Raw genomic sequence first — 24,763 nt, 5'->3', positions numbered from 1 at the left:
TGCTGCATATTTTCTGAAGTGATCAAGTTCACTTACAATTCATATATTGCATATTTTAAATGTGCAAAATCTGATCACACCATTAGTTCAAGTAACACCTCAAACTTTGAATGCAGTATTTGCAGTCTCATTGTAGATTTTAGTTTGACCATCTTAAAAATGTAATTTTATGTAATCTTAGAGCTAAATCTGGAAAAGTCACTGCAAATACTACAGTATTTCTCATTGCAATTACATGTGACAAACCAATTGTTGAATACTGCCCAAAATAGTACCCAAGCACATTTTATAGGAAATAAAACAGTCTCAGTTCCAGCACAAACAAATATCACAAATTGGATCCACAAGTTGCATCGAAGTGGCTTTAATTCATTCGTGAAACATCTTTCAAGGGAAGCCCCACCCAGGTGACGATCAACTACTTTGAAATGTTTACCCGTACGCTTAATGTGGCCACGATCATTTTTAGGTTAGGACGCGTCACATGCCAGGATGCATCTCACCCAACACAAAAGTGTTCCAGATCACTCGTCAGCTTGCAGACATGACAGCAGACATGATGCCAGTCGAGATCTAATCGCAAAACTTTCTGCTTGGAAGTGACCCGAGTGGAGTGGAGTTTGGACAACTGGAGTCATCAGTCCTGTATCCGCACGTCCTTTGGGTGAATGATAGGACCAAGGAAACAGCAGCGGCAGCCTCCTGTGCTGTGTGTGCTCCTCCGCTCGATGTGGCGGGTACAGAGGAGCCTGTCTGAGAGACACAAAAGTCCAGCAAATAAGTTTATCAAAAGCAATCGAGTTGGATAAATATTCTTAACCAAGGTACAAGGTTGACAGGGACCGGGATTTTATGGGGGTGCTGAATGTGGGTAAAAATTGCGATTGACGCCTTGATTTTAAGCGCTTTTGCTGTGATGAAATTAGGGGTAAGCAACCATGATAGGTCCGCTAGACCAACAGGTTCGTCAAATACTTTCATCGGTTGAATTTGTGTGAATTGTTGCGATCGCATGAACATAACACGTACCTGTTTGCACTTCTCTGAGGTGAAACGGAAGGGGGCAAGTCGTCTTTTTGAGGGCTCGACATGGTGACGTAAGCATCCAGAGGCAACGCGCAAGAACTTCGGCTGACCTGCGGTGACATCAACGTGTATCCGACGCCCTCGCCCTCGCAGGATTCGTCACCGTAGGGCCGCTTCCTCATGTCCATGTAACAGTCGGGCTCAGGCAAAGCGAGGCTACGCAAGCTGAGAGGAGACTGAGGTTCTGATGCGCTGGCTTGTCGGCACTGCGTCTGCACGTCCGAGTTTTTCTTCTCTCGGTATTTGGGTCTGCAGCGTTTGGGGCCCGGAAGCAGACTGTGGTTGGAGGTCGGGGACCGGCTGAAATCCGGAAGCGCCCGCAGCGCGCGGACTGCGTCCCGAAGGACTTCGTGAATTTGCTGTGCTGTCAAAGTAGAGGAAGAGTCAGGGTCTCGCTCCAGTGGTCAAACAGCGAGAGGTCAAATGTCAACGCGGCGCAAAGCTCAGCCGCACCTTGCTCCCTGGCTTCAAACCAGAGCTCTCCGGGGCCAACCGGCGCCGAACGGCCCAGCTCCAGGAAAAAGGAGCCCTCCGAGTGGCCGAAACGGCGGACGGAGAGCAAAGGGATTGTAACTGAGGGCGTATCGGTGCACGCGCCCACTTGGACCAGGATGAGAGAGGTTGCGGTGAGACAGAGGCGGAGCTCACCGGCAAGGGACTTTGAGCGGCCTAAACCTCGAGGGTTCACCGTGACGGGCCAAACCTTGAGCAAAAAATATCCTTTTTAGCATTCTGTTGCTATAGGTTAGCCTGTTTCCATACTGGTACATCAGTTACACCTTTTAAAATGATATCTGCCCTTGCAAACGTTTTCTTTGGGCTTGAATCAGGTATGCCGGTTGAAAACATGCTCCTATGCTGCTCTTATGGACCAAAGAGTTGGTCACCCTAGGCTACTTGATAAAACCATTCCAGATTTTTTTTTTTTTCTTTGAAAGGACTTGCAGCAGGAATATTCAAAGTTCTCTGCCGCACTCGTCTTTAATCAGGCCCACCAAGCATTTATGTCATCCTGCATTTGTTGTCTTCACTCATCCCAATAAAATGGTTCACTTGTTGCAAAGAAACTAGTAAACTAGCCCATTTTACATTTTTACTGTAATAGATTAGTAAATGTATTGCCAGTGAAAGAGCAAAAACATTACGTACGACGTACCCAAGTAAAACTAAAAACAGCAAAATACCGGACAGTATTTGATGAATGAGTGATTCATGAGATCATGGGAAATAAGTTCAAATTTGTTTTTAACTGTATGAAACTGGTTTATTGAATAATTCAATTCAAATCTAATAATACAAGGAAAACAATTATGACAGTACTAAAAGCATACAAATTAAGGTATGTTTTTTCGAGGAGCAGGCCTTTTTGTTGGTTTTAAAATTTAAATGTTGCACTCGCACTATAAACTTGGCCCGCCATCCAATAGACGTGTATCAGGATCACCCAGATTGTGCCAAGGGAACCAGGTTGGCTCTAATGATGACTTGCCCAAACAGAGGGCCTGTGGTAAAATTAGCTAGCCAATGATGGAACTTTGGGATTTCCAAAAAAGTAATCCCTTGAAAATGGAAACACTCGCAGATATTTGTATAAATAAATGATCGCAAATTGAGCTTTTCTACCTTAGTAAATTCATTCATCCTCCGTAACACTTATTGCGGACTGTGAAAATCATCAAAATACGTTCTGTGCCTTCCTAATCCAATACAATTCCATTGTTTTGAGTATTAAATGTGTGTAACTTGAGCAAATTTGTTGCCATTCAGTAGCCTCGAGTTACAAAAAGCTAAGTTACATTTCGACACAAGGTTTGACTACAGTAAAAACACAGTAAAAAGTGACTACGTGATCAAACCTCTTTGAAGAAGGCCGCAGGTGGCAGCGTGCAATAGCCATCGTCCTCATCATCACAGGCCTGACCGTCGTTAAACTCCTCTATCATTTTCTTGATGGACAGGTACCACCCTTCTTGATCCTGCTGGTTGTCCGCTACAAGCAGCAATGTCTGGTCCTGAGCATACAGCGCCACGGTGAGGCCATTCCTGGAACTACCGCGACAGCTCACACTAATGCAGCATCTGAGGTAAATCACCCTGAGCGAAACAAAAGAAACCAATCCTCATTTTAGGTTTCAGAGGCAAAACGTTATCGTTGTCACTGTAGCGTGACCGATGAACAAGTACGAGTGGGGCAAAACACACAAGACGAGATGTCAGAGTTTAGTCTTCCAGAGCGAGACAAGTTCTGGAATGTAAAATAATACGGTATATAATGTTCCGGTTTTCAAAATGTCGCCACACAGGTGATTAGAATGTATCACATTCCAATGTACTAGTACACTACTTTGTATTGAAACCTTGTTTAAGAAAATACAAAAGAACAAACCCTTGCTTGCTAGACCCAAACAGTGTAGCTTTTCCAGATGACTTCTCCACTGCTGCAAACTTTTCCTGGGACTTGTACCACTCAAGGCGACTTGGTCCGGTATGACTTCCTGCTCGGAGGACAAAATACCTTCTGTGGCTCTGCTCAAGCTTAACCAGGTAACCTTGTTTCACCACATCACTGCACTGCCCTGAGTAAGTCACAAGTGCACTGACAAGATGGATGGGAGTCTGGCTGCTGCAGGACAATTCTTCGTACGAACGAAAAGGGGTCACCTGTACCCCAAAATGATGGTCCAGCTCACCACCTCTTATTGGCCACAGAAAATCACTGCATGATGGTTTGGTTGCCATATGCGTTTGATTTGAGCTTTCAGCTTTCCTGTTGTATTCGTCAACCACCTCCTTTATATCCAGAAGGAACCCTGTGCACAATTGCAGAAGCATATGTCGAGTGAGCAGTATAATACGAGAGAGGCCTATTACCAAATGAATTAATAATCATCTTTGAAAATAAATTATCATTTGGAAACTTAAAATTCATCAAATGCTCTCAGAATTTGAATCCCTCGACTGGAAATATTCTCAGATTTTTTTTGGTCCCTTATGAAAGCAGATGATTCATTGTGACATCACTGTGTTGAATCAAAATGAAAGATTTGTATCTACCTTGGAAAACAATGATCGGCCTTTCTGCTGATTTTCATGTGTGACTGACAAAACCAGACAGCCAATCAGAAAAAAGTTTTTAAAATATGTATTTTTTGCATCGTCCGTTTTTAAAAACAAAAATACAGATGGGTGGGGATCAAAACACGTTTCATTGTGATTCAATCCGTCTACTGACCGACAAAATAATCAAAAAAATTATCTAGTTACAGCCTTGGAAAACAAGGCTCACAAATATTCTTTAGGTCAGCAGCTAGGATATTTTTGAAACGGATGGATCACATAGATCTAAAAAAAATATTTTTTTTTTTGAAGGAATAAGTTAAAAAAAAAAAAACCTCTCTGAGTCTCTCGAACACGGTCGCGGATGGCCAAAGGGCGTCATCACGCCGTGCCTACACCAAATATAGCAGTATTGATTGAAAAGCTTTTAAATTAAAACGAGGGAATGGTACTGTAAATCACACTAAAACATGAACAGAAAACACATTTTAAGCGTCCAGGGCGCTTTCTTTTTCTGATGAGCGCAAACAGGCCTTCAAACCTAACCATACATAAACGGGGTCATGAAAAATGGCGGATCATTGGCATGGGTGCAACAGATTAAAATTTAGATTTGCATTTTTTTCTTGCTCCGTCACATGACAAATATTGACAGAGAGGACGTGACCATGGGGCATTTACAAATTCAATGACTGCACGTGAAGCGACGAGTCACGAAAGTGGTCTGTTCATCTATTTTATAAATAGTCTGTTCATTAATTGTATAAATAAATAAATGAATAGTTTGCCCAAACCTATAGACCCAAAACTCACCCGATTTGAATAGCCATTTATAGCTTTCGCTTTTCGTCTCATTTGTGGCTGCATGTTGAGGTCAAACAAGAAAATTTAGAACGAGTTTTTTGGGATCTTCATGTCTCAATTTGGCTAAGCTGTCACAGAGGACTAATCAGTGACGGCTATCCTCCTTTTTCTTCTATGCCGTGAACAAATTTAGATGGATCTGTGGCGTTTTGCTGCCCTCCTCAATCCGCCTTTGGTATGGCAAGACTTGTAGCCGTGAGCTCAAAATCTCCTGTCACGCCAAAAAAAATAAAAATAAAAAAATACAACAACCCTGTAATCACATCTCTACTCACTTTGACCACAAATTCAAGTCAATCAGTAAGGATTTTGGGAATGTTTACTTGGACCAGGGGTATTGGATCAGGTTTGCCTTGTAGCACGCGGTTATTCCGCTAACGTCTAATTTGTGTTCCTATCATTGTTTTAATGTTTTATATGCGTGTTTGACTGCTTGTCTGTTTGATAAACGAATTTGACCACTGTTTTTCACTTTTTTTATACCTTTCTTTATTTTTCACTTCAGTCAAGCGATTCATTTTTAATGAAATAATCATTTTTAATTTCCCATGTCATCAAGTCAATGTCAGAATACAGTTTTTTTCGTGTTCAGGGTTTGATCAAACTACCTTCTGCTTGAGACCGAAACTCTCATTCCATCCATTCAAAAGAGGTTTTGGTTTCCATGGAGGATTTTGACAGCGGTTACCAAATTGAGTTTAAAAACGTCTCACGAGATGACCTCTGGTTTTAAAAGAGTCAGGGTGACACGGTAGGTTTTCAAATGAATGAATCTGTCTTCTAAGAGTTTGTCTCGCGTGGGAGTTGATTCCCACGTCTCAGTAAACAAAGGGAGCTACACATAGACAGATGCGTTGCTGACTGAGTCAGGGTTTCGAAGGGCATCCAAGTTGTTAGTTTTTGGAAAGGTTAGCTGAAAAGCTCAGCTGTCAGAATGTGTGACTGACCTTGGCTTTGTAGTCACTTTCAAAAGAAGATGTGACTTCAACACAGGACCCCAAATTTTGAAAATGGTTTTAAAGTTGAGTTTGACAATCCTCACTTGCATTTATAACCCTGCAGTTGGTTAGCATAACCAAAAGAAGTCAAGCTAACCAATCAAATGGTTGCTTTGAAAATCTGGAAAACTTTATTTGATGCTTCCTTCGGAGGAGGAGGTTAATATCAGGAGAAAAAAAAACAAAACAAGTCCATCAGATAAAAATATCAAGTCCCAGTCAATGGGTCGAGGATTCGGAGAGAACAAAAACTGGTGGATCTGGACTTGTGTACTTTATTTACACGTGCACTATTTTGGGCCATCGCTTCACTGATAAGGCATTTTTGGGAAGAAGTTGGATCGTCAAATCCGTGAACTCAGACCTGGGGGGGGCAACTGTACTAACGACTGGTCCAACATGTCACGTTCAATATGCATACGTTGACAAATCATGAAAGCGCGTGTCAAACAAAAGCCTTGCAATTTAACAGCTACAGCACTATAAGGAAGTGAGTGCTGTGTCTCAGTATGATTGCAAATGAGGATGTTCATGTCCAAACAGTTGCGAAAAGCAGGTATGGTTTGCGCAATGTCAACAGCTGCTCGTTGCAGGTCACCGTCAGACTGCTTTCTCCATCTGGTGCCGAGATGTCTCTCCTACTACGCGTCCTCTCTCAGATGTTCTGCCGGGCCACCATTTGTCAGATTCTACAACTGGCTGCTGCAGGACTGGTTGTCATAGTGACAGTCTGGACTACCAGGTTGTTGCTTCGGCACGCTTGGTTCACTTGGAAGCTATCCTGTTTCAGCAAGCCTCATGCAGGTTCTTGGCTGATAGGTCACCTGGGTCAGGTAGGTCACACACATTAAAACACATGCGTCAGAATTCCTGGTAAAATTCTGATTCTTCATTGACTGTATCTCAGATGCAGAGTACAGAGGAAGGTCTCATCCAGGTGGATGAGTTAGTCCAGACATATAAACATTCCTGCAGCTGGTTCCTCGGACCCTTCTATCACCTGGTCAGAGTTTTCCATCCCGATTATGTCAAACCTCTATTAATGGCACCTGGTGACGTAACATCTTCACTCTGATTGCTTGTTGTGAGGGAACATGAATTCAATGTGAGCTGATGCTATCTTATCCCTGTATACAGCACATATTACTGTGAAAGATGAACTCATCTATGGTCATCTTCGTCCATGGCTTGGTGAGTTAAATAAATAAAATAAAAAAAGCAAATCCTGTACGTCATCAGCTTCTCTGATGTTGTTTTACATTTCAAAACACTCAATTAGATGGCTCGTCATGTAATGGTCGTTATCAAGATGATTTGAAATATTTTTTGTAATGTATTTGGGTCTTACGCTCTTATAAATAAATCCATATGACAAACGTTGATTCTCTTTTCTCTCAGGGGAGAGTCTGTTGCTCAGCAACGGGGAGGCGTGGTCTCGCAGGCGGCGTCTCCTGACCCCCGCTTTTCATTTCGACATCCTGAAGAACTACATTGCAAAATTTAACTCTTCCGCAGACACCATGCATGTAAGACTAAAGGCGTTGTGATAGTCAGTTGGCTTGAAAAGCTGCTGTGGCAAGGTTCTGGAAAACTGGCCTGGAATCAAACATCTGTGCCAAATATATGCTGCAGCTCACCAGTGATTCCCAATCACGGCATCACAGCAGATTATTGCTCCAATTTCAATTGATTATAATATGTTGACTTCAAATAATGTATCTTTATTCATTTCTTTATCCCAGCAATGTAAAGTGACAGAGAGAACAATTCTTTGCTCTTCCATCAGATAGCAGAACATGCATTTATCCAGAGTATCCACCTGTTACCATTCATAGAACATAGAGGTTTGGGTTGGACTAAACAGGCCAAGATTTCACTCTTAAGTCGTTTAGTGAGTAAAATGAGACAAGATCAACATTTCAGAGTATTTTTGTCACGTTTTCTTGCGGTGCCTGGTGGTGTGTGGTGAGATGTTGCTAAATGCTAACGTAATACACCGGAGTTGGGAAACACCGCAAGTTCATTATCAGTGCGGATTAATCATAGTCTACTTTTAGAATGCCGCACGTTGAGTCTAGAACAACACCCAATGACACATATCGGAGGCCAGCATGAGTTGCCCCATGATATAACGTGCCTTCGTTCGCATCGGCGGTTATCCAGCGCAGCCCTGAAGTGTAGTAGGCTAGCTATGGTCTTCACACCACGGTAACATTCGAAGACTACGTTTTACCCAAAAGAGTATATTGGGCCCAAGTCTGAATGGTGTAAAAACTTCAAGTAAAATCTCCACTTGCGAGACAAGAAGATATTCAGAGTAACTCAAAGAATACATTTCATTTAATGAATGAGAAGCCAGTCATTTTTACCTCTTTGGAGAAACTGAATGCCTTCCCCTCCATGTGTCGCACAGGAAAAGTGGCGGCGCCTGGTGGCAGAAGGCAGCGCGACTCTTGAGATATTTGACCACGTCACTCTGATGACTTTGGACACTTTATTGAAATGTGCCTTCAGCTACAACAGCAACTGTCAGGAGTGAGCACGTGCGATCCGTTCTGTTTCTTTGACATTTTTAGTTTGGTTGCTAACACATGCCCGTTTGGCTTCAGGTCAAGCAGTGAGTATGTGTCAGCCATCGTGGAACTGAGTGATCAGATCATTTCAAGGCGCCAAAACATTCTGCACCACTGGGACTGGATTTACTGGCAGACAAAACAGGGAAAACGCTTTAAAAGGGCTTTAAAAATCGTGCACAGGTAACACACGCGCATGTACGGATGGAAACTTTCCCGCAACAGTCTGGCACAAATAACGTTGGGTTGTCATTGAATTTGTAAATGACTAACGCGTACTGTGTTGATGCAGTTTTACAAGTGAAGTGGTTCAGAGGCGCCGCAACCTCCTCGACCAGACTTTGTCTGATTCCACCCCAACACCTCAGAGGAAAAAGGATTTTGTGGACATTATACTGCTGTCCAAGGTTTTTATTGCACACTGACACATTTTAAAACACTGTAGTCATCCCCTCCAAACAAACTGGAACAGTGAGGTCAATATACTGTACTTATTTTTGGTGGGGACTGAAAACATTTTGATTTGACATCATCTTGTTATATTCATCTTTTGAATGTCAGATGTCAAATCAACATTTCACTTTTCATTTGCATGTATAAAACCTGGGTCTAATAAAAACAAACAAAACAAAGATAGGACGATTTTGTAAAAAACATGGGGTACATTTTGATTTTCTAGGCCTGTGGTCTTCAACCTGCATTTCAATGATGCACCCCTGTGAACAATTTTTGCAGCCATGTACCCCCTCACCAGCTCAAAACGGCTTGAAACAGAGAGCTTGATTTTATAAATCATGAAGAAGACGATAGATCGTGTAATATCTGTTTTACTCCTGGCACAATGCCATCTGTGTAAAACAACAAAAATGATGCCAGACAAAGACATCACAACACAATTTAGCAATGGGTTGCTATATGTTCCACTTAATTTGCTATTGATTTCAAAAGAAAACTACAGTTCCTGTCACGGCATTAAAAAACAAACAAACAAACAAACAAACAAACAAACAAACAAACAAACCATGAAACCAGATTTGCTCTGCATGTATCTGCAGGAACTCTGTTAACTTTTCATGTCATGCCTTTCACATATCTGGCCATACATATAGCCCCATTTGAGAACCTCTGTTCAAATTTGCAGATCAAAACCAGATCAGATCAGACACAGAAAAAAAAATGTCGATCTCATATTCATCTTTTGATGTCAAAACAGGATGTGTTCAGTCTACAGAAGACAACCAAAAGAGCATTTATTTAAACATCGCATTAATCATTACAGGATGAAGATGGACGAGGCTTAACAGACGAGGAGATTGAAGCAGAGGCCAACACCTTCATGTTTGCGGGTGGGTGGACGATGTTTGAGGATTGAATTGTTCGTTCCCTTTTATCAACCACAGTCATGTTGCGCCGCAGGTCACGACACCACAGCCAGTGCCATTTGCTGGACGCTTTATAATTTAGCACGCAATGCGCACTTTCAAGAAAAATGCAGGAGAGAGGTGTTGGAACTCATGCAGGGACGCGAAAGACAGCAAATCCAGTGGTCAGAAAAGGCACAAATTCTTTCTGCCTTCAAATTTTGAGTGACTTACTCGCACGTGTTCACCGCCAGGGAGGATCTGTCCAAGCTTCCCTTCACCACCATGTGTATTAAGGAGGCACTGAGGTTACACTCGCCGGTGCAGGCTGTGACAAGGAAGTACACTCAGGACATGCCACTACCGGGGAGCAGGACAGTACCCAAGGGTGAGACAGAGGCAAAAGGGAATTTGATCAGATGTCTGATGTGCGTGTGTGTCCAATTGTGCAAAAGTCCTTTTTCTTTTAACACACACAGGTGCCATCTGTTTAGTCAGCATTTATGGGACACAACACAACCCTGCGGTATGGACGAATCCACATGTAAGAATATGTCATTTAAGCATTTGCAAATTTCAATGTGTACAGTACAACTTATGTGTTCTGTGAAACCGTACTGAAGATTATTGTTCTTTGATTCTTTGAACCTCCACAAAGGGTTGGCATTTTGATGAACATTACAATCCTGGATTAGGAATTAAGCAGCAACATTTCTCATTTTTATGTGTCTCAGAGGGCAGCCGCTATGCCACTTTTTTCCAGTTGAGAATGATTTCCCAGTTGCTCAGCGTTTAGTATAACCACCAATCATGGCTCGGCTTGCAATGTCACATGACCAAACTCAGAAAACAGGTGAGTTGTGATTGGTCATTAGCGACTGCGATGGCATTTTCAGTCAACATCAAATGACAAAATGGCCCCTCACTTAGATGGAATCAAATGGGTGGATTTTGCCATTTAGATAATATTCCACTATCATAATATTGGTCAGAAATCATCGTGATTAGATGATACACACATACATATTTGTAAAATGTTGATGGTGTCTGATAATGCGCTGTGTTAGTTGTGTTATTAGAGGGTAATGAAGTCAGGTTAGGATTAGTGACCGTTGATAGCTGAGCTACTAACAAATACATGTCTTTTACTGTGATCGTGTATGCTCTCACAGGAGTTTGATCCACACCGTTTTGAAGCCGTCACTCAAGACGGCCGCTCTTCCCACGCTTTTATCCCCTTCTCCTCAGGCCCCAGGTGCTGCCTCGCCCTTATCGCAAATAATTCAGATAACACCCATATTGTGTTAACATGAAGTGCGTTTTCTTACATTAACAGAAACTGCATCGGGCAGAAATTTGCACTGGCAGAGCTCCGTGTTGTTGTGTCACTAACACTGCTCAAGTTTCGCTTGACACCGGGGGTAAACCCCATACTTGGATCTGGAGAGGTTCGCCGTCTACCCCAGCTGGTGCTGAGGGCAGAGGGTGGCCTTTGGCTTCAACTGGAGCCTCTGACACCAACCAATGTGGATGAAGCGCCGGATACATGATGCTGATGCATTGGTGACCAAATATATTATCCCTTTTAAAAACGTTAATGGGTTGTTGTTGTTTTTTTTTAATGCATGTACAAAAGGAAAATAAATAAATTGAAGACCATTGCAAATTTTCCCATTTGTCTGCTTTTACTCACAGGTGCAGTACATTTATTTATTCTTTTTGGTTGCGCCCCCAAGTAAGGGTTTGGAAGAAAAAAAACGGACAGTGTTTTCAGACCTCAAACGAGGTCTTTGCATGGTGCAAGGCATCAACCCAGAAACAGTGTACAATGCCCCCCCCCCCCAACACACACACACACACACACACACACACACACACACACACACACACACACACACACACAGTTTACGTTGTAATTATGCGACAGCGGTGACGTAACGGGAAGCGGACTGTACTATTGTTCCAAAATTGAATAAAGTCGATTACATGAATAAACAGTGATTTGTGACGAGGGAATGGGCTAATACTTGGCAATCCAGCAGTGTGCTAATGATGTTGTACGTTTTCTTTAATTCGACGCTCCGGCTGAAGTTTCCTGAAAATTAAGGCGGAGTTGCCTTATCCGGAAGCAAATGAGGGAGAGAAGTTATAGAAGCGCCAATTGTTGACAACGTGAGCATCTAAACATGAACAGTGATATAATTACGGCTCTTTACTTGTAGTTTTTTTGTTTCTCTTGTTTTTCCCCCATGTGGCTATTTCCAGATTTGTGATGGCTGAACTGAGGGGAAAGATCCAGGTGTGTTTGTCGGCGATTCCCGTGATTTTGGCTGCTTTTTGCACCGGTAAGGTCTTTTTTTTTTCTGGGAAAACGTTGACACATAAGTTTGTTTTTAAGTAACGTTCTTAGAACGCAAAAATGTTTGGTGTAGTTTGTTTTCAAAGCGGTGTCATGAGATAATAGTTTGAGGCGGCACTCGTGTCAACCAACATTCTATATAGTAAGCATGACATTGAGCGGACGTAGAAAAAGTAGAACGTTTAAAAGTTCAATTAGGTGCGACTGAGGTTTTGTGTATTATGCTTAAGAAAAACAAAGCAGACAAAACGTTTTGGAAGCTCTATCTACTCTGTTGTTAGTGGAAGCAATACACGTAATTTAGCAGTAGGTAAATATTTCAGTTGGATTCATGACTAACAGCTACTGAAGAGTAAATATTGGAAATATTTTATCACCTTGAAAGGCTCCCAGATTAATTCAGTGACTGTTAGGATGTGTATGTGATACTCATGTTCAAGGAGGAACTTTGTTTTCAAAATATTTCTCTTAAGGGGTCCCTGCACCCAGAGTGACCCGAAGAGACTGATCACGCTGGTTTTTCCTCTCCCATTCAGGCACAAGAATTTACAAGAAGGTGGGTGATGAAGTTGTTCTCAGGCCTTATGTTGGCCCTGCTACCGGTCCCATCGCAAGCATTGTGTGGAAGCATGGTTCTGACCTCGCCATTGAGTGGGACGCGGAAAGTGTTGAGGTGTATCGTCAGTTTAAACGTATGGAATCAAATCGGAAGGTGGCTCGGAGTCATCTTGCTTGCTTAAAGCCTCTTTTTAAGTGGGCCTCTCTTTTCTTTAAGATCGGACTACGCTGAACACTGTCAGTGGGGAGATGACCATCACGGGGTTGACTCAAAATGATAGTGGGACATACACACCTGAGATCCCCTCTGTCTCTACCACTCCAACTCATCTTGTCGTTATTTGTAAGTGTATTGACTTTGTAATAAAAAAGCAAATAGGATTAAAAACAACAACAAAAGCAATTATTTGTTTGAAGATGTTGGTTTTTCAAAGTTTTACTTCTAAGTGTCAATATTAATCCTTGCAGAACATGTGAGTGGAGAGGATCAATCGAATGGATGTTAAAGTTGTACAGAAGGGATAGCAAGACTGCCTCCATCATTTGGTTTTACAATATAAAAAATAACTAGGATTTACAATCTTAAACAACTACATGTTCTGTAAAACACAACGCGTTTTGCCTGATTGTATTTGAATAATTTAATTGAAACATAATGGCTATCTTTCTAGCTAATGTAGCGGTAGCCTACTCCGCGTGATCAAAAAAGTAGAAGGTATGGTACAATAATATAAGAAACTGAAAAGTAATTTACAAAACCAACTTGAGATACTAGTTCAATTTATCCACGACCTCCCGTGACTCAAATTCTTATACTGTATCTTAAACCCGCTTTCACCATTCCTGCTTCCCCAAAAAGATGAACATTTTTTTTCTGACATGAATATTTTACACAGTAAAAACATATCATAATACCTTAATTAAATGTACCGTAAACAATTTAACCGTTTGTACATCATACTGAATTCATTGTGACGCCTGGTTTGAGCAACATGGCCACAAGGGTGCAGTATAATACAGTCATGGAGACACAATCCATAGATTGACAGCTAGAGTAGAAGTCTTCAGTAAGACACGATCCTATAAGTCATTTTTTTGTAGAGGATAATGACTATATGCTTTCCAATGTTATGCTGCCTTCATACATTGCTGTAACGTTTGTGGTCAAATATCTGTTGCTAAAAGCACTATGACACCGCCACAGAGATGCCACAACGACAGATGCGTTATTGCCTTTTATTTCTTCATCAGTGCCTGTGCCTGAGCCTACTGTCTTACCATCCTGTAATCCCGAGGGTACAATTTGCACTATGAGGTGCGTCGGCAACACCACAGGAGCCGAGCCTATCACCTACACCTGGATGGTTGGACATTCCGTGGAGGCCAATTCATCTATGGAGCGCATCATTCAAAAGGTCGATTGCTGCGATTGTAAAATCTTTTGCACCGGGTACCGCCATCGTAACATCATGAAATAACATTAGGCCATAACGTTCATAAAAATTAAACCGGTTTTATTCCGAGCGAATCATAGTAAGCTTAAAGGGAAAAAATTGTACTGTACTTACATTATTTCAAACATACTGCACTTGAAGGTTAAATAGAATGTGTAATTAAAAGTATAAGGACAAATGGATTAGTTCTAAATACTGTACCAGCTTCATTTAAAAGTTAAAACTGAAATGCGCAGTTACTCCTTTGTGTAGCGATAGTGAGAATGACCGGTTTCTTGTTTTCTAAGGTCTCATCCAAGGTCTGTGGAGACTTTTGGGCTGTTTAAAAATGTGGCAATCGGTTGTTTGATCCTTTGAACACTTCAGGAAACTTCAAGCGCAGACGAGTTCAAGTGCAAGCTGCAAAATCCAGTCAGCATGAAATCCAGCCCGTCTACTCCCAACCCATTCCTCACAGGTAGATTTTCACAACACTGTGCTAAGTCAGTTTTGTCATTAAAAAAAAATAAAGGTCATGTTATTGTTTGAACAGCAAAGGCAGCGGGTGTGAAGGTCAACACAGGCCTGACAGTCTTCATCTGTCTCCTGACTGCAGTAGTGGTGCTGGTACTCATTCATAAATGTAGAACAGGTTAGTCAAATATGTGTGTAGTAAAGTAAGTAGGTAGCGTTTCATAAAGTAAAAATGTTTTGCGTCATAATTTGTTGTTTTTGTTTATGACAAATGATACCCAATTGAAAAATGCAGCTCCCATTGTATGTCACCAATTTGGATTAGTTCATGATGGCATGAGTTGCAACCAGATAGTTTTTGATGTTTACCATGGCAAAAATGTGTTCATAGTTCAAATGTTATTTTCTGAGATTGAAATTCTAAGACTCTGTTAATCTCACGCAGGGGTGTGGTTCTTCCAAAAAGGTAAGCATGGAATTTAAAATGGCAACTTTGCTTCTGTTTTTCTAATATGGCGGATGCAATCTTTTTTCTTTTCCCTCCTTCAAATTTACCATCGCCAGCGTCCATGCCATGGGAATCAGGTCAGTATAATGCAGACTTCTTTTCAACATTTTAATATAATCAGTCACCGTAAAACTAAGAAGTGGAGGCTTATGGCCACACCGTATTTGTTAGAAATTATTTAGCAGCTTCTTTTAAGTTTCCTGTTTCATAGAAAAAAACATTGCTGTCCAATAACCGATGAGTTACAGTCTTTTTGTCTCCTTCAACACCACAGACTTCTGGGACAGGCAACGTAAGTGTCAATCATTATATTAATATTTTAAATACTGTATGACTAAAACACAGATGTACTGCAGGTCGAGACGCAAGCGAATCAAATGGCGCTGCACCTCATCAAGAGACGGAACAAGCAGAAGGTACGACTGCAAAAGTGTCCACTTACGAAACCTGTCATAACTCAAATGTTTCATTTTTTTTTTAACTTAGCCTTTTGCAGAGGAAACACTAATGACGTAGATGACCCAAAGCCCGAGCTGTCGAGCGAATAATTGTGTGTGAGTCTGTACATCCAAGAAAGGACGAAAAAGGGAATGCAGGCATCAAATAGGATTGAAAAGTGAACCCTAGACAATACCAGGAAATCCTCCAGTGCGTACGACATTGTTGGCCCGCATGCCAACACGGGTCGGCGGCACTTAGTGAGATTTGCAGCGCCGCTGTGGAGTGAGGGGACAGACTATTGTCCATCAACAATCGCTGAGCAGTTCCGGGGCAGTTTTTCCACACTTTTCTTTTGAACACTAACCTTTTAACCCACGTTAGAGCTTTTTGTATTTAACTCCTTTATACTTTTATCTATTTCAGATTTTATTATATACTTTTAAAATGTCACAGGTTTTTTTTGTAGCGTCTTGCACACTTTTTTTTTTTGTTTGTTTCATGAATGTTTTTTTTTTCAAACAGATATACACATAATATTTTACATAGTAAAACAAACTAACTAGTCGCAATTCAAAAGGATTAGTTCCCTTTTAAAACACTTGAGGGCAGCACATAATGCATAATATGTCCACTGTAATGAAACTTGTTTCTAACAAAAAAGGTTCCAAAGCTGTTAGGCACAAGATGTCGCCACAAGTGGTTTTGTAACGTGTGACAGTTTGCTCTTCTGAAACAAACTCGTTTGCATGATTGAAATTGTTTTTGATAAGCACGTAAGAACTATGGACTCAAACCTGCAGCTGCAAAAATAGCTTTGACTCTTTTATTTTATATATATATATATATATATATATATATATATATATATATATATATATATATATATATATATATATATATATACTGTATATATATATATACTGTATATATATATATATATATATATATATATAAAGACACTCAGGGGTGCTGACAAAAAAAAACATAGCTACAAAAAACAATTTAGGAAAAAGACGGACCCATCATCATGCCTGTTGACAAACTCAAACTGAATTTGATTATTACCTACTTGTTTTAATCATATATAAACAAATATACTGTACATTAAAAAATAAAAACCTGATTATATTTGTTTTACAGCATTCAGACAAGCTCACAAAGGACTATCAGATATTGTAACAACTTAAATCTCACATTCCAAGTATCATGTAATCCCACTGAAAACTGTCATCTCAAATACTTGTAATTGCTTAGAAAAATAAAAACTTGCAAAATGTTCCTGTTGCACGCTACAAACGTGGCAGTCTGATAACTGTCCAGCATAAGTGCTGGTGGGAGTAAAAGCAGTCATCCTATCGCAGAGAATCAGACAACTTTTAAGCCCTGGACTGAAAATAAAATGCAAATTTAGATCTAAATAAAACAAAATCATAATTTCTTCCTATGCAGACTAAAAATAAAAGTTATTAAAAATGTGCAATTGACAACATCGATGTTAGGGTGACACAGAAAGGATCTTAAGTGAGGTTAATGTTAGATGACTGATAGAACAGAAATCCAATAAAGTGATTTTTGAGAGGTGTGTGCCATCACAATCACATTGGAATCATTTTTGCTGTTGCTGAATCAAGACAATCTAGCTCTGCTGATTAGGGCCATCACTGAAGTGACTCCACAACACTGGACGTTGTCATTAAGTGCATTGAATCAAAAAAAAAGGGAGAAAGCAGGCTCTTGTACCAGCTATCGGTTGAGGCACTTAAGCATGATTTAGACTCATTAAAACTGAGAGAAAAATAATAGGTGGCAATTGCTATGCCTTGGCGTTTTTGCCATTAGACAAAGGTTCTGCCTCAGGTAACATGTTGCTAAGCTCAGTAGACTTGGCCTGCTGGTCGCTCGCTCGTCTGTTGGGCTGGTTTCTAAAGTGCCGGAAGATGACAACGGCCGCGCTTGTTAGGTAGGTGATGGTCAGCAGGGCGAAGTAAACAAAGTACACAAGAAACTGCAAAAAGGGAACAAAGATGCAATAATTATGCGCAGCCTATATTAGTCAATATATTATTATATAACCCATATTAGCTAATAATTCTAGACTTAACATTTCTTCCTCTAAAGTAGACGCAGATGGGAGTAACTGAAAAGCAAACAACTGAAACCATCTACCGTTAACTTGGAAAAGCATCCCTAAAGAGGAACGTACTCTGGTAACACAAATTTGCGACATTCAATGCTCTTTTAACATTCAATTGTATTCATTTGAATCCAGTCTTGTTTTTCTGTTTCAATATTTTTGCTCACTTATAGTTTAAAAATTGTTGCATCTCAAACAACGCTCTCATCTAAGATAGATGTGTGTATCGAATTGAAATGTCTAATGTTTCCCTTGAACTCCTTCCAAAGTATCTGAATAAAGCTTCCACTTTGAGTGAGACGTGTGTTTCGGATCCAAATGTCAAGTGTTTCTCTTGAAGTCCTTCAGAAGTATCTCAATTAACCTCCCAATGAGGGTCAGCACAAAAAAGTGGAAACAATTTATCCAAACATGACTCCGGCTGTCCTCCGTAGACTTCGATGGGCATGTAGGAATGTAAGTGTATTTTAGAGGGTCGCTTTGAGGATTGTAGCTGCTTTGACGCTAACTGACCTTCAGATGTCACCAGTGCGCTTTACTTTATAAGGCTTCCTGGCTTTTGACTTTTTCCAATCCAACACGGCTATGGCCTCCATGAGGCTTGGAGCATGTTTACATACAGTACCTGACTGTGTACGTCCAAAGCCAGTCCCCTCTTGTCTGAAAAGATCAGGTTGATGACACTTTTCAGGATTGTGCCCATGAAGGTGTTGATGCCAAAAACCAAGGCACACAGCTCCTTGGTAAGTGAGGACGCTATCTGAAAACTAAACAAATCAAACTATTAGGCTGAAGACATTTTACAACAGGTGCTAGATAGCATTTGATTACAATGTGTCGTTTAGTCGGCGTAGCGCGCGCTCCCGTGTCGCTTAGGTCTAAATCTTCAGGTTGAACGAATCGATCGAAATGCGATTCTGTCACAAAACTGAGCGGAGAAAGGACAGTTTGTTGACAGGAATACTCTCCGGCTGGAGTTACCAGCTGTGTTTTTGTTTCAACTTTTGTCGGCTTGAACCACATTGAGTTGGGACGTCACTTGCACCAAGTGGGATATGTCCCACTTTTCCCAAGCGCAGCATTATTTCCATTATACAGTCTGTGGACTTTATTTGCCGTAGATGTCTTAAACCTCCTGCTCAATGATCACAATGGTGGCTCGCCATCTCGTGCAACATTCAAACAAGGCAAAACGGTTTGGGGATTGGCCCCTTTCTTCGTAAATATGAGTGCACTCACGTGGCAATGGGCACCAGGAATTGGTAGGAGCTTCTAAAGAGGACGTACGCCACGTAACAGACCCAGATGCTGTCAGTGGTGCCCATGAGAAGTAGCAGGCCAGCCTGCACACCTGTGATCACGCCAATGACAAGCTCCGACCAGATATTCCACCGGACTTTCACAAAGCCCGCCGCGAAGGAGGTCAATGCACCTGAAAACAGGAGAAAAGGTGAAAATATTGCAAGTATTTACCCCCTTTATTATTTAGATTTGCAACACTGTCTATTTGTGGTTCATGAGTCGCAGTTTTCCTTTTTTCTTCAAGATTTTTCTGGAATGCACAAAAGATGCCAATGCCCTGGCTCAAGTGGGAATTGTAAACATGTCAAGGAAGTACATATGTTTGAAAATCATTCAGTGAGGCATTTTTGAAAGAATAGTGTTGGATTTAATGATATTATATGATATCGTTTTGGTATATCACTTTCATTGAATACATTTACATGCAGTCCCCATTCTGTCACCATTGGTGACATGAGGCAGCGAAAAGGATTGCGTTACCTCTTTCAGTGCTAATAACAAGAATTTTTGTCAAATACATTTTTTTTTACAGCGATGGTAGCTGACACCCTTGACTAGTGGTTTTCCTTATATTAGGCCAATTAAGTTGTGATTAAATGCGATCGTTTGAAAATGATTTTGCTGACGCTGGGTAAGAAAGCCAGGCCAGAAAGAACTGGGGGCGGGGAATGGGGTGGGGGCAAAAACGTAAGCCATCGAGTTTAAATCGGCTCGCAATCAGGCAAAGTATGTCATGATAGGCCAAATGATGGAGACATAGATTATCAGTGTCAAACTCCAGTGTTCGAGGGCCAGTTTCCAGCATGCTTTTCAGTTTTCTTTCCCCAACACACTGTTTCTTCACACTAACTTGTTAGCAAGCTCTGCATGATCGACAAAATGATCCTAATCATCAATCAGGTGTGTTTGAGAGAGACGTTTCAAAAACATGGCCCTTAAGGACTGGAGTTTGACACCTGTGACATGCAAAAGTGGATTCTGAGGTTGTGAATCCGCGGCAGACGTACCAAAACACATTTTCATTGTTTTTTTTTGTTTCATGTTTTATAGAAGGGAAGGGCGGTTGAGATGTTTCAGATGCCACTAAACCAAGAAATGTTAAGTGTACACGTCACTGTTGTTCAAAAACACAAATTTTCATAAAAACCCCATTTTCTCCTTATTTTGGCCAAAAAAATAGCTTGGGTGTCCCAGAACACTGCCCATTTTCAAAAAATGATTGCTAAAGAACGGAATAAGGTAGAATCATACTTTTTTTTTTCCTGAGAAAGAAATTGAGTCCGAGCTTTCATATGATAGCACCCATGTTTACATATGCGTAGCAAACAATATTCAGTCAGCCTTGAAAGATGAGTGAAAATGCTCAAACTTGCATGGCACTCTAGGGGTTGCCATCTCAGCTAACGCTTGGCACTGAAAGAGTTCATTGTTACCCCTATAACGCAAAAGCACCTGTTCCGCTTTACTTTCTACTGTCAATAAAACACGTTAGAATCATTTTACGCACAACAGCAATAAAACAACAGAGTTCCCCGTTGCTACCAAAGTGTGGCTCGTTATTGCGTCCAATTTTTGTCCGGTTTGTTTATCCCCAGGAGAACTCAAATTAGGAACCTTACTGAGTAGCGACATAACGCTGATAGCCCCCCTGCCCCCACACTCGCTTACGATGAGTAAATGGCATCGTGGCCCATGTCATGAGTACATCTGTATCAAAAAGATCTCGATTCTTTGCAGATAGATTAAGCGCGCAACACAATCCAAAATGCTGTTTGAAGGCAGAGACCCTAACGCATTTACAAAATGACCGCATAATCAGTTTCAAAATGGGCTAACTCAGGGGTCTTATTCATGCAAGTAAAGTCAGACATAATCTAATGTAGGACATTTAAAATTTTTGGGTGCATGTCAGTGACTCTTGATTTCGATTTTTTCCCCCCATGCTATTCAATGGAAGGATCCTCATAAAATAAAAATATATAATTCAATGTATGACACGAGTGGCCGAAATCTTAAATGGAATCTCAGTGTAAGATGAGGACTTCGAGTGACTTACTGAGTAAGGTAGAAGCAGCCTCCACGGCACCATTGTAAACGTTCTTGTTCTCAGTGGCAGGGTAGACTTTGCTCCACAGGATGTGGACGTAGAATAACACCAAGTAGTATCCAGTGGAGTTGAAAATCCACCATAGGGACCATAGGCGCATGTTGGGCCTTTTCACCACAGTTCTCAGCTCCATAAGCATCTGCACGAAGATGGAATCCTTCCAGCGGGACGCAGCGCATGGGGAGACGGCCGTGCTCAACTCAGAATCATTGGGGTTCATCATGTCCAATTCCACTTTGGCGTCAGCTTGAGTGGCCGCTTCCTTGTGCTCTTGTTTGCGCGGCTGGTTGAAAAACAAGGAGCGTTTTGGCCAAGGCAGGCACAGCGACAGCACCAGGCCGAAGCTGACAAAACCCAAAGAAATTGCACTGAGGGTTTTGTAGCGGATTTGCCCAATTGAAATGAAAAGCTGGCCCAGCACAGAGCTGGTGAAGACTCCCAAGAGGACCGAGGCGCGCGAGTAGCTGGCCACACGCTGATAAAGGCTCAGGTTGACCAAGGAAAAGATATAAGAGGAATATGCCACGCGGCATGCCATTGTGACTCCATAGAAGAACTCCATGAATTGCATCTGAATAAGGGAGGTACCTAAGAGCAGAATGAGCCAGATGACCACCTGGCTGATACCCTGAATGACCAGAACCGGCTTGTAGCGTAGAAGATCAGTTAGCAAAAAGGCAGGGACTAGCACTGCCATGTAGGAGTACGTCAGCACTGGAGTTATCTCATTGGTGACCTAAAAATACAAACATTAAAACACAGCTTGAATTGGCGTCGAAAAAGGGATAGTAGTTGTTAATTAATAGGAATTATTACATCTCTTTGAGGGGGGTTTGAAGACTTTTTTAAATATCTGGTGCGAGCCTATTATCAGTAGTGTTATGGTACAAAGTAAAACGGCAACATGCAAATTCAACAACACATTTTATACAACCCAGAGAGCACAACTAACCTGCTGCCTGCTAAAGTTCTTTTCTGTGCTGAGTAGGTAGGGGGTAATGAAGGGCTCTCCAGGCTTGATGGACGACATAAATCCAAAGAAACACAAGAAAATCACAGCCCACATAAAATTTCTGGGCTCCTCTGGAAGACTTCTAGCAGCAGACAGCTCCTCCGAAGTGCAGACAGTCATCTCTACATCTCGATCTACATTTCCTTCAATAGCTTCAGCTGCAGGCACCTTCAGGTCCATCTGGTTATCTTGTTCTGCTGTTCTTTCTGAAACCATTGTCAGCTGATCTGGGGGCGCGCGCAGAAACTGCAGTGCGCAATCACCAAGTGTTGCGGAGTTAAACCCGCTCAATCACTGAATGGGTCAAGTTGAAATGTGGAATTCCTTGACAGCGCTTTGACCTTCCCTCTGTCCCCAACAAACAGTTTGAATAACGTGTTAGCAAAGTGGTTAAAATGCTACACTGTGTCAGCCTCACAGAGAAGAATTTTGACCTTTGCTCCATTACGCACTATGACATGTGCTACAGCAAGTGTGGAGTCACTGGGTGGGTTTGTTTCATTGTCCACCTCAAAACACAGAAAGAACAGAAATACAAGTCAGACAATGCTTGCAAGGACCTGCTCTGTGCATGTTTTGTTCTGACATTTTGACAACATTTTAGTCTCATGTGTAACTTTATATTAAATAATCTAATGCAAATTCTAAAGACATCAAATAACAACGATCCTATCAAGTCTTTGAAAATGTTGGTAGTGGTTTGCTAAATTTGACGTAAAGATTAAACAAGGTGAGACGTTTTTATCCATCACTCCATTATCCAAGACATGTATCCTCAGCAAAAGCCGCAGAATTTGCTTAAAATGGAAACAAGAATTGCAAATTGCGTACGTGATTAAAATAAATAATAGCCCGGGTAAACAAGTTACACAAGGGTATGTAAGATACAAGCGTTTCCTAAACGGCACTTAATACCGTGTCTAATTTGAAGTTTCGACAGTCACGCATGGATTAACCTAGTCGTCGATTGTTGAGTTTACTTTAAATAAAGAGACAAAGAAGCTAGCCGGTCGGCTAACAACGATGCAAAGAAAAATGTTCAATTTGCATCGTTTGCGGTTACAATTGCACAGCATCTTATTCACAGTAGGAAAGTGACTTGCAAAAATCTCGCTGACAAATACTTTACTATTCTACATTTAAGTCACAACTTAGAAATATATTTAACTTCAATTCAAGTCAACGTACCTCGTGTTCTGCAGTAGTCTGTTACGCCCATTGGTCGAAAGCCCTACTTTTTCTTTTCACTGGTTTCTGGGAAATGAAGTATCAGACAGAAAAATGGCCACAACCGAGACTACAACTCTTACAGCGTTCTCTAGGTGGCAGCAGGTGGAAACAAATAGCTACTGTAAACATGACGGACTTTTAAAATGACATCATCCATTTCCTAGCTCCACCCTAACCTTATTACCACCGCGCTTACACGTGCAGCAATGACATTACTTAATGAAAGCGACAAAATTCTTTTTAATTTTCATGGGAAAAATAGGATTCATTATTTGAGATTTTTTTTATGAATATCTATGAAAGTGGTGGTCTTAACTTTTTGGATTTTCTTACTTTCAATAACACTTAAGATCAAATCTTTCATAACCCTTCTTTAATCTGGAATGTGATTACTCCAAATATTGTCTAAGATTGGAAAGAAATTCTTTATGTTGATCAGTTGTTCAATAATGAAGGTCTTTTATTGACATATGAGGATTTTTTTTTTTTTTTAAGCAATTTTGCATCCCAATTACTTGGTGATTATGCGAAAGTGTTTGGAGCTATTTGTTCTGGTGTGTGTATGCTTTTCAAGAATGGATAATTATAAAACTGTCATTAACTCCATTCGTTTCAGCTGTAGGAAGAGTGTGTTTCGTTAATAATCCTTTAAATAACAATGGATGCATAAGATCCATGCTCCAAAAAGATATTGCAAATATACCAAATGTTATTCCTTTTTGGAATAGGTTTGTAAATGAGATACTGCAGAAGAAGGTATGGCTCCTGCCTACTAAATGTTTAATAACAAACAAGGTGAAGGAAATATCTTTTAAAGTACACAAATTCTATCCATCTAAAAGTTATAGAAGTAAAAGATTTTAAAAAGATATACGTGTGCTCTGTCGTATTTGTCATAAATCCCCAGAAACTGTTGTTCATTTATTTTGGCATTGCCCATTTGTAAGATTGATATGGCAGAAATTATGTGATTCTGTTAACAATACTTTTGAAAAGGATGTCAGAATTGTCTAGAAGAATGTTTTGTTTGGCTTTGTTGAAAATATGAGAGAAAAAGTGATTCTATTTATTTATTAATTGTGTTAATGTTTTTGTCAAAATACCACATTCATTGGTTCAAATATATTGGAAGAAAACCATGTTTTATCGTGTTTTATAACAAGATGAAAAAAATTCATCTTTTTAATTAGGTATTCGGACAACAAAAAGGCTAAAAAAAACAATGGGGATTTGTAGTAAGTCAAATGTGTTAAATAAATTCTTGTA

The 24,763-nt window shown here is 40.8% G+C and overlaps 4 protein-coding genes across 7 annotated transcripts; 2 read left to right on the top strand and 2 right to left on the bottom strand.

Annotated features, from left to right (window-relative positions):
• Positions 1-269: 269 nt before the first annotated feature.
• LOC148427938 (uncharacterized) lies at positions 270-5,106 on the bottom strand. The gene is made up of 6 exons (XM_088409025.1): positions 4,957-5,106; positions 3,473-3,896; positions 2,943-3,180; positions 1,540-1,789; positions 1,030-1,450; positions 270-753 (listed from the first exon to the last, which is right to left on the bottom strand). The coding sequence occupies exons 2-6, from the start codon at positions 3,823-3,825 to the stop codon at positions 525-527; spliced, it is 1,491 nt and encodes a 496-aa protein (XP_088265151.1). The 5' UTR covers positions 3,826-3,896; positions 4,957-5,106; the 3' UTR covers positions 270-524.
• A 1,413-nt stretch (positions 5,107-6,519) lies between these two features.
• Positions 6,520-11,526, top strand: cyp4f3 (cytochrome P450, family 4, subfamily F, polypeptide 3). Of its 2 annotated transcripts, XM_088407605.1 has the most exons (13): positions 6,522-6,838; positions 6,913-7,057; positions 7,143-7,196; positions 7,404-7,531; positions 8,419-8,540; positions 8,615-8,761; positions 8,871-8,985; positions 9,858-9,924; positions 9,995-10,124; positions 10,194-10,327; positions 10,419-10,483; positions 11,112-11,194; positions 11,276-11,526. In XM_088407605.1, the coding sequence occupies exons 1-13, from the start codon at positions 6,635-6,637 to the stop codon at positions 11,487-11,489; spliced, it is 1,608 nt and encodes a 535-aa protein (XP_088263731.1). In that variant the 5' UTR covers positions 6,522-6,634; the 3' UTR covers positions 11,490-11,526. The 2 variants fall into 2 exon arrangements, with proteins under 2 accessions (XP_088263732.1, XP_088263731.1); XM_088407606.1 differs by lacking the exons at positions 11,112-11,194; positions 11,276-11,526 and adding an exon at positions 10,674-11,088 and having other exon boundaries at positions 6,520-6,838.
• Positions 11,527-11,914: 388 nt separating this feature from the next.
• LOC148427936 (uncharacterized) lies at positions 11,915-16,562 on the top strand. 2 transcript variants are annotated; one of them, XM_088408018.1, is made up of 12 exons: positions 11,915-12,111; positions 12,205-12,284; positions 12,835-12,990; positions 13,074-13,199; positions 14,108-14,271; positions 14,677-14,767; positions 14,843-14,941; positions 15,209-15,229; positions 15,328-15,348; positions 15,546-15,563; positions 15,628-15,687; positions 15,758-16,562. In XM_088408018.1, the coding sequence occupies exons 2-12, from the start codon at positions 12,212-12,214 to the stop codon at positions 15,817-15,819; spliced, it is 891 nt and encodes a 296-aa protein (XP_088264144.1). In that variant the 5' UTR covers positions 11,915-12,111; positions 12,205-12,211; the 3' UTR covers positions 15,820-16,562. The 2 variants fall into 2 exon arrangements, with proteins under 2 accessions (XP_088264144.1, XP_088264143.1); XM_088408017.1 differs by having other exon boundaries at positions 11,916-12,284; positions 15,758-16,561.
• Positions 16,563-16,677: 115 nt separating this feature from the next.
• slc19a1 (solute carrier family 19 member 1) lies at positions 16,678-23,531 on the bottom strand. Of its 2 annotated transcripts, XM_088407544.1 has the most exons (7): positions 23,456-23,491; positions 22,702-22,776; positions 22,208-22,615; positions 21,205-21,991; positions 19,086-19,278; positions 18,472-18,613; positions 16,678-17,717 (listed from the first exon to the last, which is right to left on the bottom strand). In XM_088407544.1, exons 3-7 carry the CDS (start codon positions 22,481-22,483, stop codon positions 17,526-17,528), a joined length of 1,590 nt encoding a protein of 529 aa, XP_088263670.1. In that variant the 5' UTR covers positions 22,484-22,615; positions 22,702-22,776; positions 23,456-23,491; the 3' UTR covers positions 16,678-17,525. The 2 variants fall into 2 exon arrangements, with proteins under 2 accessions (XP_088263670.1, XP_088263669.1); XM_088407543.1 differs by having other exon boundaries at positions 22,208-22,776; positions 23,456-23,531.
• Positions 23,532-24,763: the final 1,232 nt, after the last annotated feature.

This window comes from Hippichthys cyanospilos, chromosome 2 (assembly GCF_059441005.1).
Source record: "Hippichthys cyanospilos isolate Australia breed blue-spotted pipefish chromosome 2, RoL_Hcya_1.0, whole genome shotgun sequence".
In the NCBI taxonomy this organism is placed as follows: Eukaryota; Metazoa; Chordata; class Actinopteri; order Syngnathiformes; family Syngnathidae; genus Hippichthys; species Hippichthys cyanospilos.
The sequence above is the reverse complement of the archived record's forward strand: the minus strand, read 5'-3'. Positions and strand labels throughout refer to the sequence as shown.